General features: G+C 35.4%; 1 protein-coding gene across 1 annotated transcript in view; it reads right to left on the bottom strand.

The window, feature by feature from the left end:
- CTDP1 (CTD phosphatase subunit 1) overlaps positions 1 to 16,376 on the bottom strand; it is a 110,434-nt gene that overhangs the window by 77,270 nt on the left and 16,788 nt on the right. Inside the window, exons 4-8 of the mRNA XM_062569888.1 lie at positions 16,119 to 16,247; positions 15,145 to 15,295; positions 7,973 to 8,063; positions 6,644 to 6,810; positions 3,941 to 5,020 (exon numbers count right to left, since the gene is read on the bottom strand). Of these exons, the coding sequence (XP_062425872.1) occupies positions 3,941 to 5,020; positions 6,644 to 6,810; positions 7,973 to 8,063; positions 15,145 to 15,295; positions 16,119 to 16,247 (1,618 nt within the window). The remainder of the gene's footprint in view (positions 1 to 3,940; positions 5,021 to 6,643; positions 6,811 to 7,972; positions 8,064 to 15,144; positions 15,296 to 16,118; positions 16,248 to 16,376) is intronic.

The following is a 16,376-nucleotide window of genomic DNA, read 5'->3' as shown; positions in this document are numbered from 1 at the left end:
GCTCAGGTTTAGGAAAGCTGCTTACTGTGGAACACGGTCATCTTTTTGTCGCCTAATTCAGATCTGTTTTCCCCCTTATATAAAGAAAAGGGATCCTCTTTTTTTCAGGAACAAGGATTTCTTTACTTTTAAAATTCAGAGTATCCACATCTGCAGAGAAACAGACTATCTACATAAAAAAAACAGATAAGCGCATACAAAGTTACTGATTGCAATAAGCTGCAAAGAGGATGCTGTAAATGGTCTTCACTAACTGTACCTTTCATACACCACTGATTTTTTTCCCACATGTGGGCGGAAGGAGACCACCTCCCCCAATCCTTCCAGTTCCTAAGTCGTCCTCTATTTGATACTGACTTCTTCTGTTATTTCAGCTGATAAATTCCACCTCTCTTCAAAACTCAAAAGGTAACAGTATTTACCCCACACTTCTGTAGTAAACAATAGATTCTTGAACTGCAGCATCAACTAACACACAGTAATCATCTAAACAAACTTGTGCATCTGAGTCCTAGGTGAACCATGGTTAGTGGTGTTATCTGGAAACACTATCCTGACAAACATGTTTTAAGATCACTTTTTCACAGTGTGGGGGTGGGGGGACAAGAGACAGAATAACACAGTTTGTCCTCTTTCAGGAGCTAAGTCTTCAGCTTCCAAATAAAACTTAAGAAAGCATGTTTCTCCCCCTTTCCTCAGCAATTAGATATGCTTCAGATATTTGCCATGGAAGCCAGAGATGTAGTATTCTTATGACTTACCTGCAGTGAAATACCTGTAGAATTCACCTGCTACAACACTAGAATGAGTAGGAAAATCATGTTGACAGCTGAATTATCATACCTCCAGCTGTAACAAAGCACAATTTATACTCCTAGAATCTTTGATTAAAATGCAGCGCGTCCCTCATAAAGCAAGATGATGCAACATTACTACTGCCATCTAACCAGAGGTGGGAAAACAATCTTCAGTCACATCACCCCCTCAGTAAAACCCCCAAATCCCCACAACAAATGGACTCCATAAGCATCTTAAAAAAGGGATACTGAAGTATGTATTATTTCACTCTAAATCTCCCTATTGCACTGCCACTATTATAGAAAAAAAAGTCACTGAGTGGTGATGAAAAATGACAACAGCCTTGCTCATTAGGCAGAAGACACGGCCAATTAAAGGAGCTTTTTTGGAACAAGTTAGTGCAATTCTTTTCTTTCCAAAAGGCATAGGTCAGCTTCCAAATACTGACAACAAAGTTTTATCACACCAAAAGTCCAGCAGTAGTATTCTACTTGTGATTTCTAGTTTTAATTAGCTGCCTATATTCAGATGTATTTTCCACTATTAACTATCAAGTGCAATACCAACATTATATTACTATTCTGAAAGAGATTCCAGGTCCTGGCAAAAAGTCAGAAAAATATCAACCACCCTATAATTTTTTAAATGTTGATATAAGTACTTAAAATTAATATTCGAAGTGTTAATAAACTCAAATACTATAAAAGTATATTAATATAATTAAAGTCTAAAGTTAAATCTATTATTCATATTAATATCTGACAGCAGTGGATGATTCATTGAGAATGGGCAAGCAATAAAGAATTTGCTTAAGAAGTAGAACACAGGAATATATATATATATATATATTTATATATATACACACACACAAACACACACTCACACACACATATATATACACCCCCATATATATACACCCACACATCTGTAAAAATTGTACATTCCAGAAACAAGCAACTGCTTCTCAATATTACATGCTATGTACCATACCCTAATCTTGAGTAATATTTTTCCTTGAGAAGTAGGGGGAAAAGTCACATTTACGCTTACAACTTTACTATACAATGTAACAGATACATCCAATGTATATCAACATTCAGGAACCACCTAGTGCAAATCGGACTTGTAAAAAGCCAGGAAACAACACTAAATTCCTCTAGTTTTTAATCTGCTAGGATATTTATAAATAAGAGATTGCTTTTGTCTTCCCCCTAAAACCACATCTTTCTCTCTACACTGTAAGGAAGAAAAAAACGTAGACAAACTGTCATGAAAAACTTTTTGTTCACAAAGCTGGAATTGCTATACTTTGTTGAAAGATCAAGTAGATAAGTACTTAGAGGTAAAGGAACTTTGAAATGAAGCATTTTATAATTTGAAACTTGAAAAACTGAAGAGCCACATGGAAGTTATCAACAAGAACCACATTTCCAATGTGGTATGACAAACTTGCAAGATTCTTGGCTGATAAAAGTATTGCTATTACTGCAGTTTTTGAAAAAAAGAGCTGTTCAACAACTACAGAAAAAATAGAGAATACAAAATTGATACATTTTCTAAGTTTTAACACTTCACATTCACTTTCAAATATCACACATTCCCATGTCAGAATCCCAACTATTCTCCACGAAACTAATCCCAAATTCATCTGTTTTTTTAGGTTATTTTTACTACTAGTGGCATATCATCTACAGCAGGAAAATTCATATAATTTGCTAGTTCGCTTTAGGTCTGTCAGTACAGTTTTTATTCCACTGTGATATGATCCACTATGATTCCACTATGAGCCCCCTTTTGTTACAGTTGACTACATCAAATAAAAAGCTACTTGTGTTGTTGTCACTAAAACTACACTGAAATTACTGTAAAGTGAGGTACGTTTACACTAGCCTAGCACAGATACAGCCTTATTGCTATTTTGGCTAACATATATAAAAATAGCTGATTAACATAAAATAAATGGCTAAACTGACTGATTCTAATCCACAGAGTAGCACAAGTAATCTTAACGCTACTCAAAATTAAGAGTGAAAATAAGGAACTGCTACTGTTATCTTCTTTTAGTACTCCCCCCCCCACCGGCTTTTTTTTTTTTTTTTTTTTTTTTGATACTGCTCCTTCAACAGAAGCAAGCTATTCTTCCTGGGTATGCAAGAATTGGAACAAATGATATACTTCAGGTTACACACCTGGAGAAAAGTATATACATCTATATTACAACCAACAAAAACACATCAATGTTTTATAATATAAGTCTCTGAAACAAAGCCACTTTTCACATCCTGAAGGCTCCTAAAGTGCAGTGGTTAAGAAAAGTACAGTAGGTGGCCACTTCTTTGCTTATGAGATGCAGTTTTATTTTCTGATTTCATGTTTTCCATAGTAGAAATATAGATTCCATCAACTTAGAAAGGCCAATAAGCAGAGAAGCAAGGGTCAAGGCACAAAATTTTCTATCAGAAGTTAGTGATAGTCTGTTAGCTCCTCCCTGTTAGCTACTCAATAGTAGGTTCTTAATCACTACAATGGTACATTCTTATCCATTATAACTATGTAAAAATAATAGCTCTGTGAAACACATAGCAATGAAAGAGAGTTTAGCTAAGCTCTCTTATATCTTCCATGGCACAAAAACATACATACGCCATGCACACAGAGCAATTACAGGCCATACCATCAAATTCTACCCTCCTAAAACAATTTGTTTGTATTCCATACAAACCAAAACTGAAGCGATACAGACAAGATCTGTGAAACTGAGAAGAGATGTGTTACTACAGCTTTACAGCATGACCAGTATAAACTTCTCTGTTACAAACCATAAGGCTTTGATACAACCTATTTGGTAGTCAAACACTTAGTACCACCAACTCTTTAATCATGTGAGAGATGACAGGCTACAAAGGTTTAGCAGGTCCCTTCTTTTAACAACCAAAACACACATTTGATCAAAAAGATATTAAAAAAAACCTCTTGAAATAATGTTTAACCCAACTCCTAATTTGTTTTAAGAGCAATCTCCCTTCTAATTTAAATTCTGTCTCTGTTATGTTAAGGCTTATTGCTTATACAAAGAAACAGCTCAAAGCACGAATAAACAGGAAAAAAAAGCTGATGCAAGACTTAAGACTCATATACCTACCTGTCCTTGCTGCAATAAGATGGGTTGCTTTGTCAGGATCATCAGCACTTAGTACTAGGTTCTTCACAATTTTAGCTCCAAGTGCTGTAGCATGATAGTGTTCCCGTGTTTTCTCAATAGGGAAGTTTGTTGGGTAAAGTCCACTGAATATTATGGTTACATCTGCCAACACCTTACTTTTCAGTTCTGGTACTATTTTTCTGATGTCTGGAATTTCCTCAATCTCCCTTTTCAGGTATTTATCATACTTTGTATAATAATCAGTGTGAACCCGAACAAGGATCTCTTCGAGGTATATTAAATGGTCATCGTCATCTGTATCCTCCTCTTCCTCTTCTTCCTCCATACTCTGGTCTAAGGACTCACCCATTGTAATTCCAGACTGCTCGCTGTTCTGGGACTCTGTTTCAGCTTCCTTCTTGTCTGCACACCCATTTCCTAAATCACAAAGGCTTTCCTGTTCACTTTCTTCTTGTGCTTCAAGATCAACCGTTTTATCATGAATATTTCCACTAGGTAGAGATTTTGTGTCCCCAGAATGGTTCACTCGACCCTCCTTTTTCTCATTCACATCAGTGCAACTCCCTTCTTGTAAATTTTCATCCTGTAGAAGTTGTTTTGATTTTTTCCAGCTTCTCTTTTCCTCATTTTCACTATCTGTTACAGAAGTAGATGACTTTCTGGCATCCACACCACCATCACTTTCACTGTCACTAGACAGTTCAAAGTCCAAGTCATTTGTTGTCTTGTCTTGGATTTGCTGCTTCTGTAAGACTGTCCTATCATCTTGCTCTGAAGAAATCAGACATTCCTTAGCACTTGTCAAATCATTAGTGACTGCACTGTCTGTTTTGCAGTCAGTACTATCATTCAAGGAGTCCTTGGCATTATCACTGGAATTCAAATCCCAGTCAGATGTTTCACCGCTTACAGAAGTACTACCATTTGTAGTGCAAGTGTCTTTTGTAGCTTTAAGACCATTGCTTTGTTCTTCTATACATGTAACATTCTTTATTTCTTCAGCATCTTTTGCTGATGTCACCGTTGAATCCAGTGCCTCTGGTTTCACTGAGTGGTTTACTAAAACGCAAGAAAGTATGAAATAAAACACACCTATTTTAAAAGAACTGATAGAAAATATAAGCTTTAACCAGAGTTTCATTTCCTTTTTCCACAGATAAATGGTTTACAGGCAGAGTTAGACTTCACTCTGTTCAGTTATGACAGCTGGAATTTTCAAAGTTGGTAAGAAATTTTAGAGGTTTAACTGTTGCTAGAACTGGAAAGCCTAACACACCTCTCCACTGTAAAGGAGCAGTGTAAGTAGACTTATTATATAGGCAATAAGTAATTATTTGTCAACCTTGCAGACATTAAAGGATTTATCTTTTAGCATGACTTTTAGGACCAAATCTCGGGGCAACCAAACTACTTTCCCAGAGGTCACAGAGGAAAAAAAAAACAGGGCAAAACCAGTAAACAAAGACATCACTCCAGAAGTTCCTGATCCAGAGCATTAACTACAAGAACTACTTTTCTTCCACTTTCATGTATTTCCTATTTTTCATGACCAAAATTACTGTATTTTAAGAATTGGAAAAACAGACACATTTGAGCAATAAAGAGATGCTGTTCAAGCTCCAATTGGAACCCTACCGAAATGCAAGAAAAGTGTAATGGACTCAAAGGCAGAGAAGTAATTCTAAGCTATGTTTTCACCAGATGTCTGCAGATGAAGTGAGAGAGAATCAAAAACTGTCAACATCCGAACAGCTGAACTCAAACCTTCTTTGCCAGGAACACTGGATGAAATTACCACACTTTGGCCCTCTGTCTGTCCTGTAAGTACCAAGAGCAAGTGTAGAGATCCTACATCATAGTAGTCTGACTTGGTTTGAGTACACTGTTATTGTTACTATATTAGACGTTTCTAGTTCAACAAAAAATAAGTGATACCATATGCATACCATAAATAAAAGGTGAAACTGGAAAAAAAACCTACCCTACAATCATTTCTTAGGAACTGCCTTTCAAACGCATTTTTTCCCCAAATGAATATGAATATAGTGGCATATACCTCTTAAAATCCACTATGTACATTATCTTGTTAAGCCTGCTGAACATAAGGTTCTCTTGTCAAATGCCAGAACAATGCATTCAGTAGATATTAAAATCTCTCACAAATTTTATTAGCATGACCTATGCAGGGAGGTAAGCAGAGCCAAAAACCTTCATTTCCAGCAGTACATTAAGAACAGAATAAATTAACTATTGCTCCAACAGTGAGGCATGAAAGAGGGTAGAATAGGAGAAATAAGAGGAAGTTGATTTCCATACCACTTACAAAGAAAAAACTGCATTGTTTTACATGGGGAAGGAGGGGCGAAGCTTCTTCACATGTCTCCCTCAACAGATTCTACAGCAGTTTGGTAAATTTTTACATCAGTTATCAAGCTGCAAGAGCAGAAGCGCTCTTACCAGCATTCCACTTTTGTTGTTATATCCCACCAAAAGAACAGCTATAGTCCAGTCTTACTCAACTACCTGCATCTGTGCTGCAGCACATTTGCTGACAGCCTACAATAGCCTAAGACCACTCTCTGAGCACATCGGCAATACTAACAGTTACCACAATGACTTACGTCAATCACATCTACAGAAGTGGAGAGAGATCTAAAAACAGTTTACAAATTAAATGATTACCTTTCTTCTTCATTTGGATTTCCCTTGATCCAGGAGGTGCATTAATATCTCCTATCCCTTGAAAGTATACGTATTTCTTCACAGTTATCAAATTGGGTGCAAACTTCCAAACATCTTCTCTGTCATCAATGATGCAAACCATGGAATCCCCACATGGAAAGAGATCTCTAAGAAAGTAATTGATAAAATTAATCTAGTTTTAGAAAGGAATACTACATATAAGCAATTTCTATTGATATTCTAGTATATTGCGTGCATGTCAGCTGGACATACAGCTTATATATGAATATTTTTTTAAAAAAAATCAGCAATGTTAAAGTTACAAAATTCAAAATACAATATTCAAACTACTAAAAGTTGATAAAAAAAGATTTGAGTCTCTTATCAGAACAGTTAGAAGCAAGAATGCAACAAGCTTCAGCAAACACAGAATGTTACAATATTTCAGTCCAGTTTTCACACATAGTTTATGTTGACTTAAACAGCCCAGAAACAACTATTAAATAGACAACAGCTATCCATACACATAACTAGGAAAAAGAAACAGGAAGAGCTTTTTAGCGAGTAGGCTTCTTCAAGTCAAGACAAATGAAGCAATGAATATTTATATGCAGAAATAGTTATGTTTCTAGCAGGCAGAAGCACAGTACTCAAGATATACACAGGCATATGAAAACACTTCAAGACAAGACAAGAAGCTTCTCATTCACTATAGTCAGATGGGAGGATTAATCATTTCTAATCTAGCTTTATGAAACAATCAACACATCTGTCTTTAAGAAAAACTTGGCTTTATCAACTGAAAAAGATCATAACCTGAATTTAGATTATAATATGAATTCAAGGCTCTACATGACCTAATTTCAGGAAACACTGCAGAATAGAAGCTGGCAGACATATAGCACATTTGAAAGCCAGAATACTAGGTACTCGATTATGAAAACGTCAGACTGAGAATTTTGGTTTAATTAAAAAAATATATATCTATATGTCTATACACACACACAGAAAACACAACACAAAAGCCATTATACAAGATCATAATCATATTTCCAACTTATAGCTTAGTTTAAGAATAAAAACTATAAACTGAAAACAAAATACCATTGCTTCAAGATCTCACTGCTCCAGTATCACAGAATACATTCAGTAGATGAGTTGCTATAGTACCTGACATCTCAGTTTTACTGAGACAATATTGATACTTAAGAGCCAGACAAGGGAGGACTATAAACACCCTAAAAATCCTAAAAATCAAGGGAATCATTCTTATCTTATTGACAATATTGTGCTCTTGTTTCAGTTAATGCTTAAGACCCATATACATACCTGAGATTCCCAGTTTTAGAAAATGGATCAATACATTCATCCCTTGACAATATCCGATGGGAGAAGAGCTTCTTTTCAGGATCCAAAAATCCTTTTGAAAGAAGAGAGTACAAAGTTAATGCTCAAGACATTTGCTTCTTGCTCACGTTGCATATAATTCAGTTATTTTGAACTGTGCAATAATAGTTTTAACAAACAGACAATTTCAAAATAAAGATACTACATGCAGTAAAGGGTAAGTACTGTGGATCAAGTATTTTTAACTAATTCAGTGAGAATAATTTTAAGAAAGAATCTCATTTTCTTTCAACGTAGCACCAGTTTTGAAGTTAATTAAATTTGTGACATCCAGACAAATTAAGCCAAAGGAAAGAGATACAGCAGGTGATAGATATACATGATTTTTGCAACTTACATTTATATCCCTATAGATGGTACTTTAAAGCTAAATGCTCTCCTTAGCTCATTATGCCTAGGGACTACAGGAAGTCTCTCAAGAGTCAGCAATGTGCTGCAATACTCAAGCACAATGGGCAAGTTAAGGGACAGATTCAGCCGGAGCTCTTGCATTTGTAGGTTTTAAGTTGCACCGGTAACACTACTTTAATGAGTTTATACAGTAGCAGTAATTGTCTGACTGCATTCTTTAGAAAGAAAGATGAGAAGCTGTGGTAGCTGATCTTAAAGATATAATGCCATTATTTGGGAAAATAGTGATTCGGGGTATACAAGCATACATGCACATGCTTCTGAACCTAGTCTCCAATAACGAAGCTAACGTTTTCAGCTATATAACTGCTTAGAAAGAAGGTGGCATGTTACATGCTAAGCTGTTTTTAATCTTTTCACTGATTTTGCTTTGAAGTTTACATCAACTTCACACTATTCTTATGAACAAGATAATGTAGTCAATACTTATTTGGAAACTTCTTTTTTTGCTCCTCAAAGTGGTCATATTATAGCCAGAATAAGAGTTCAAAATGACTGCTCTGAGGACCACTTTGATGTTCTTTCAAGGAGCTTTGGGATTTTATAGAATGCTTGTTCAACTCTTTCTAGAACTCCAGCTCCCACAGGTATATTAACACGGGTCTTAAACTGAAAAGTTGATCCTACATGTATTAATATTAACATGTAGTTGGAATAACTTAAAACCCATAAAAGCAAGAAAATTCCGAGTTAAGGACAGAGGTTCAACCTTAACTCACCCGACTATGCTTAAGAATTGCTGCAAACTCGTGGAATCATCCCCTGTAGTGAGACCCTTGCAGTACCTAGGCATAATGAATTAAGAGAATTAGCTACAAAGATTCATTGCCACACACAGAGATATTTTGACAAACTATGTAAACTATCATACAAGCTGCTGTTCTCACCAAAAAAAATTCTCTACTATTTATTGGAATCCATAGAGACTTTCCAAACTAAACTGGACAGAAGCATATGGATTACAATAATGAGGCATTAAATTACAGTGTTGTCTAGGTAAATCTGTAAGAAAATGGGAGTTAAAGAAAGCCCAAACACAGAAGTCCTGACTGTTAGGGAGTAGAGATGAAGTAGTGTTCTAAAGCTACTCAATACGGTTTTGGTAAAGACTGATGAATTTTAGTATTTTCCTCTGCTCTGGCAATTCACTGAAATTACTATACTGAGGATACAGTTCACCAGAGATGTACCCACAAAGGTAAAAGCCTGTTTTGAAAGAGCTGAGTGTTTCAGAACTTGAGTGGCAATATGCAAAACAGCACTGATCTTTAAAAGAAGCTCTTTATGTCTTGGAGTGTTTGCTTTTTAGGAACGTTGCCTAAGGAATAGAATCAATATAACGAACACTATCCAGATGTTTTCGCATTTCAGAGAAATGGCAGATAACACTTCATTCATGATACACAATTAATAGTATGTTAATATCCACTTTAAATCTTTGAAAAGGACTGCACATTGGCTTTTAACTAATCTGTACAATGTAACACTCCGTGCAGGGAAAAAAAGACACCTAGTGGCTAGATCACATGTTGTCAGCAAAAACAGCCACTTTTATTTACAGTCATACACCAAATATTTGTAATCTGAAGAAATAACTTTACATTAAAGTAAGCAGATGCAGATATGTCCTCCAAGATAAACCAAAGTAACAACTAAGATTTAACTTTCTTATTAAAAAGCTCATCGCTATTTTCAGTAATGAAAAGAGCTAAAAGCCCCCATTACAGAAAAGCTCTACTGCCCTGAAAACAAAAATCTTTCACTACCTACATATTGAAAGATTTAGAATCTGACAACTGTTTAGATATTAAAGTTTTCAGGAAGCTATAGGTCTAAAAGGAAATACCTTCTAAAGAAAATATTGGTGGCTTTTTCTATAAAAACAAAAAAAAAAAAGCTCCCATATAACACAGACCAAAAGTGTCTCCTTAACTGATGTCACTTTTTTTTGTGGGGGTATTTTGCTGGAAGTTTCCATGACTTGGGAAAAATAAAAAGGTATATCTATGGATTCATCAAGTATACAGAAATAGTGAAAATGTTCAGTCTTTTCCTGAGACATGTTCTTAACTCTGGTTTATTTATTCCTATGCATTCCCCCTCGCCAACAGCATATCCTGAAAAATGATTATGGTCCTATTCTGCTGCGATTTTTTTTCTTAATGTAGTTTTTTATTGGAGAAGTATCAGTCTGCGGAAGCCACTCCTGGGGAATAGCGTTGATGAATTTCTCATTATGTAAGCATGTAAGCAAACAAAAAAAACTTTGAAGTGTTTTGTTGAAGTCAAAACGAACAATTAAAGACAGACTTCTGTATCAAATGAAGACTGAGCTTCAATTAATTCTAAAAAATTAGACACAAACGTGCTAAATGTGTTTTTAGTTATTTTCAGGTTTCTTCTTGAAAACAAACCAAGACAACCTACTGTTATCCTTCAAGCACCATATTAGCAGGGACTCTAATGCAGATTTACCTAGCAAAGACTATTCCTCCCCACAACCCCCAAGCAAGCACACAGTATGCTTTTAAAGCCCAATCTCTTCAGTAAACTTGCATTAAAACACATTACACAAGATACCGAGTTGCATCACAGCTGGGGGATAGAGGAGGTAAGACTAAAATATGCTATTTGAATATGTGTCCATCTTATCCGTTTTAATCTAAGTGCCATATTAGTTAATACATTTTATTATCACTTCGAAGGACTATGGACTTGCACATACTCACATACTACATCACTATTACAGTGTTGAAAGAGCAAAAGGGCAATACAGAAGACATCACAGTAATTTATCTTGGCTACTTCAGATAAGATGGATAGTCATAAAGCGAGTTCAGTACTTTACCCAGTATCTAAAGCTTGTTTGTTTATAAGTGTTTTAATGGCACTTATCTTCTAAAGTATGAATGCAGTGGATAAAATAACCATTCCCAGTATTCATAATCTTTTTAAGCCTCAGTGATTATATCAACAAACTTTCAGATAGACTTACCATGTGATTACAAATAAGAGAATAGTATTCATATCAACATAACTGCATAAAAATGAATACACAGATGTTACATAAGCCACATTACAAGGTCAGAAGAGTTATATAGCATCTTTCTTAAGCACATGATCTTGCAAGTGATACTACATCCTTCATTATGCTATATAAACGTATAGCTTTCTGGTGCCATCTTCCTACATTTAAACCAAGTTTGCATACCTGTTAGATTAAAAGGAAGCCAACATAAGAAGGATTTAAACCCCTGGTAGGTTTTGCAGTAAGAACTTCTACCTAACAAAGTTATGGATGGTGCACACTCCACCTTATCCTGAGCTAGACTACATACTAAAGATAGTACATTCGTATGAAATTTTGTCTGTATCTGCTTGTATAGTCATCAATTTTTTTAAAGGGACTTGCAACACCATTTGACTTTCAAATATTCTGGCATGCTGCTAACAGTCTTTGAGAGAAAGTGCATTTCAATATTGCCAATGTGGTGTACAAGAATGTTTTTGTTTTCCAGACCTCAGATGTGGTCTTTACACATACAGTCTTAAAAAAAATGTTACTTGTTTTCATACAAAGTCTCTTAGAAAAGCAAGCTTGTAAATAACACAAGTTAGCAAAAAGCAAGGCTTTTTCATAATGTTCATACCGTAACTCATATTTGGAAAGTCTCAGCCTTTAAGATACGTTGAACTAAACAGCAATTTCCAACAGAAATGATCTAACATAGCATCCACTGAAGGAGTCATTAAAAAAAAAAAAAAAAAAAAAAAACTCTAAAATTGAGTTGCTGAAAAGTCACCCTCAGTTGTTATTTCAGGTTCTACTTTAGAACGTGGACCCAATCTTTTAATAGCATCCAAGATATTCAGACACTGGTGATTATATAGACACATTATCAATTATTTATTGAAATCCATGCTGTAATATACTTGCCTTAACAAATCATATGCATGAATGCTATTTTCTAAATTCCAACATAAATTTTAAGAGTGATTTCACATTACACTATTGTTGACTAGTGACTCTGAACCAAAATTCATGGTGACATTAACTTTTACAATCATTATTTAAGCTGGGTTCAGTGTTAAAAATATCTAACCACTCTAATGCAGGGAGAAGGAGGAAGAAAAAGGGAGATGTTTAAAACAACACTTGGTCAAAATAATCATTTAGAAGAAAAACACTACAGGAAACTCCAGAGTGGCAAATCCAAAACTAATCTTCAAAGATTAGAGATACAAGATATCACTTTGTAAATTTTTTCAAATTAAGAAAGGACTTAAGTGGACATAAATGATATTTACAAATGTCAGCTAACCCAACTTAACAGCTCACAAGAGTCAGTTTGAGAGCAAAGGACTGACAAGATGTCATATATTTTTTTTTCTAAATGTGGTTAACAACATCCCAGGACATGGAAGAAGCAGCTCACAGAGAATTTAAAGAGAAATATAGTATGCATGTAGAGAACCTGAGAAAACAAATAGAGACTTAAGAAAAAGATTCCTGGCATTTTAATCCAAGTCCTTCCTTTATGTAACATAGGGATAATGGTAAATTCAACTGACAACTATAAGAAATCATTTAACCAATACTGCCATCAAGTGTTCTGAATATGTATTTACTACTTATTGCTCTATTACTGCAACTTGATTATCCTTAGGTCCACATATAAACTCTTTCCATACCAATATTTCAGCAGAAACTAACATTAAACATTGTACAAGTCATCAGCTTTTAGCTTGAACACTTCTGATGTGGTTAGACAGCATCAGGCCAAAGTTCAGAAGTCCAGAGGTGTCAGGAAGTGGTAATAGCCTAATTTGCTCATTTGGTGACTCTTTCCTTTGTGGAATTCAAAGGCAACAGAGTGAGCAGCTCAAGTATGATGCCCACAGAGAGGTCTGCCGCATAATGAGTAGTGGTCTCTGCCAGTATGAGGGCTGCAGGTAACCCAAAATTTAGCTTGGAGATTAAATGAGCTAACAGAGGACCAAATCACACACTTAAATAGGAGCAATCTTTAGGAAGGCACTCACATACTACCAGGTAACTACCTCTGCAGCTTGTCCTCCTCTCTGGTTCTGAAAGGCATTCAGTAAATATCTAACGTTAGGCCACATGTTGATTTTAGTACAGATCTACATCAGAAAAACTGGCCACACACTTTATTGTTGTCACATACTTAAACCTAGTGTCTAAGAAAACTAGGTCCCCTGTTGCTACATGACAGCCACACTCCACTTAAAGGAGGGCAGTAGAGTAGAAGTGTTATGCACTAGCAGTCCCTAAAACATAATTCAGTAGTGTGATTGACGGAGCTTTAAGAGAAGCTCCTTCAAACAGCTCAGCCTGAGTAAGACTGAGTAATGTAGAAAAAGAAGAGAAGGGGTTTCACTATCATTGACTTGGATGGACAGGACAGGAGATACCTCTCCTCAACTTTCTCTCAAGAAGTAGAATTCAGCTGGAGACCACAAATAGGTATCTCCTTCCCATTACAGAAAAATGCTTTTCATTATAAGCATCTTCTGTGGCTTATTTAACATGTTTAAAGAATTCTCTAGTTAGATAATTCTTTATTAAGAACTATTCCAGAACTAGAATAGTTAGTTCTCTAACTATTTCAGAGTCTTCCTCCCTTGCCAAGAAGGGTTCTTTATCATCGGGATTGCATTGCTCAAGGCACTCATGTCAACATGACATAGAAAGTCCATGTAAAAGACCACTAAGAAAAAAAAAGCCACGAAAGCATGGAACAGCAGCAAGAACAGTTCAACATGTCAGGTCATAACCTGAAACACTTATCCAGATCATCTTAAATTTACAGATTACTATTAAAAGGTAAAGGTAAAATTGCTATTCTGTAAAGGAAGACTCAAGATGGGGGTGAAAGCCAATTTCACAGTTTAAAAACATGGTCACATGCCTAATGTTAATTTGACCCATATGCTTGCATAACAGGGTAGCTATTTCATGCTTGTTGGGAAAAAAAAAAAAAAAAAAAAAAAAAAAGTGACCCACACCATAGACTACTGTTGTAATAAGCTTCAGAATATAAATGCAAGTGTTCAGTTATAAGGAGAAAATATTAACGTTTCTGAGAAGAATAAATGAAGATACTGTTACAGCTGTTCCTTTTTTTTTTTTTTTTATCCCCCTCTAATAAGGGCATCTCAGCTCCATGACAAACAGAATTCCTGTAAACTGACTTGTAACAGTCAAAACTCCTTCACTGAAGGGAAACAGTAGATTTTTTTTTTCCTCCACAGGAGATCATTTCACATTGCAGATTTTTAAGGAACTGCTGCTTTAGATTTTTAAGAAAAGCGACCCCATGGATCACTTCCAGAGTCCGTCAAAACCACTTCTTTCTCAATTTAATAGGAAAGCAGTAGTTACTGTCATGCCATAATCTGATTCTCTAAGTTTTAAGGACAGAAGGATGGAAAGACGGACGGAAGGAAGAAAATCATGTCTAATATTAGAGGCCATATAGGCACTGGCTTCTAAATGAATGAAGAATTCTGCTTACAGGACTGTTTCTGAAGAGTTACAGTGTGAGAATGGAAAGGGAGGAAGGGAAGAAATATTTGAAGACAATCACAGAAAGAAAAACATGTATTAGGATGAAGGTTAAGTTACTTAAATACCATTGAATATGTCATGTCCTACTCACCTGCAATCGTATGTGCATAGAGTCTGCTGCCAAAGGTAAAAACATGTAACTCATACAGTTTGGCAATTTTTTCCAGGAATTCCTTACAATGAGGACGCAAACGAGTGTGCAGCATAGGCTCACCTCGACCTAACTGGAAATGAAATATTCCCTAGAAGAAAAAGCACATTTCATATATTAAGAAAACAAAAAAGTCAGTATTCAGAAGCACCCTCTTACATCATTTCCATTACTTTCATTTAGTCTGACCAGGCTAAGTTAAGTTGCAACCAAAAATATTATCTGATTAAAATCCAAAGTACAATTTTTCTCTGTGCAGGTAGGAACACATGTAGAAAGACAAAGAACTAAGCAGCTGCAGTTTGCATGACACTGAAATGGAGTTTGAGTATGCATCCTCCTGTATCAGACCATGTAAATACGTTCCAACATGCTGTTTGTTTCAAAGTTTCCAAATTGAAAATACTACAAACTCCCTATCAGTTCAAAAATAAGTATTTCCTGGAGAAATTAAACACAACTAAACAAAAAAATAAATTGAAGAAAAAAAAACACTCCACATCTTTATGGAAGAATGACAGACCGAGAAAAACCACAGGACTACTCTAAAGAGGACATCTGACAGTAATTCACTATATCCACCTGAGACTCTGAGGAAAAAAGCCTCACTACTGGCTATTCAGTTTTTGACTCTTACAGTAAAGAAAGCAGAGACTGAAAAATAGCTAACTGAAATTTCTTCATTCCAGTCACCATAAGCAAAAGTGCAGGAAAGCATAAATGGAGGAAAGAAAGTGCTCAATTAAAAAGTAGCGATTAATAAAGGAATATATGACATTTTTATAATTTTATTTTATTCTCCAACTTATAATTTTATCTAACTACCAAATGTTTTCTTAAAGAACCATCACTTAAAGATGCTTAGAAATATTCCTGTCATTACTCTGGCTTGAAAGTTAACTGTAAATATTTACCTTATTAGACATTTGTTGGCAGTGCTGTTCTGTAGTATGGATCAACGTCTGGTCCAAATCTACCATGAGCACCAGTTTTCGATTTCTGTGTAGTCGCTGTTGATCCTCCCTTCCTAGTTGTTCAGCTTGCTATAACAAAAGATTCACATATTAAGCTTAGTGCAGAAGAAATAAAACTAGATTTACTAACTACTGTTTTGTTAACTCAGGAAGATGGCCTGCTATGAAGTAACTGCAAAAAAAATACCATTTTCTTCA

This window comes from Rhea pennata, chromosome 2 (genome assembly GCF_028389875.1).
Source record: "Rhea pennata isolate bPtePen1 chromosome 2, bPtePen1.pri, whole genome shotgun sequence".
Lineage (NCBI taxonomy): Eukaryota > Metazoa > Chordata > Aves > Rheiformes > Rheidae > Rhea > Rhea pennata.
The sequence above is the reverse complement of the archived record's forward strand: the minus strand, read 5'-3'. Positions and strand labels throughout refer to the sequence as shown.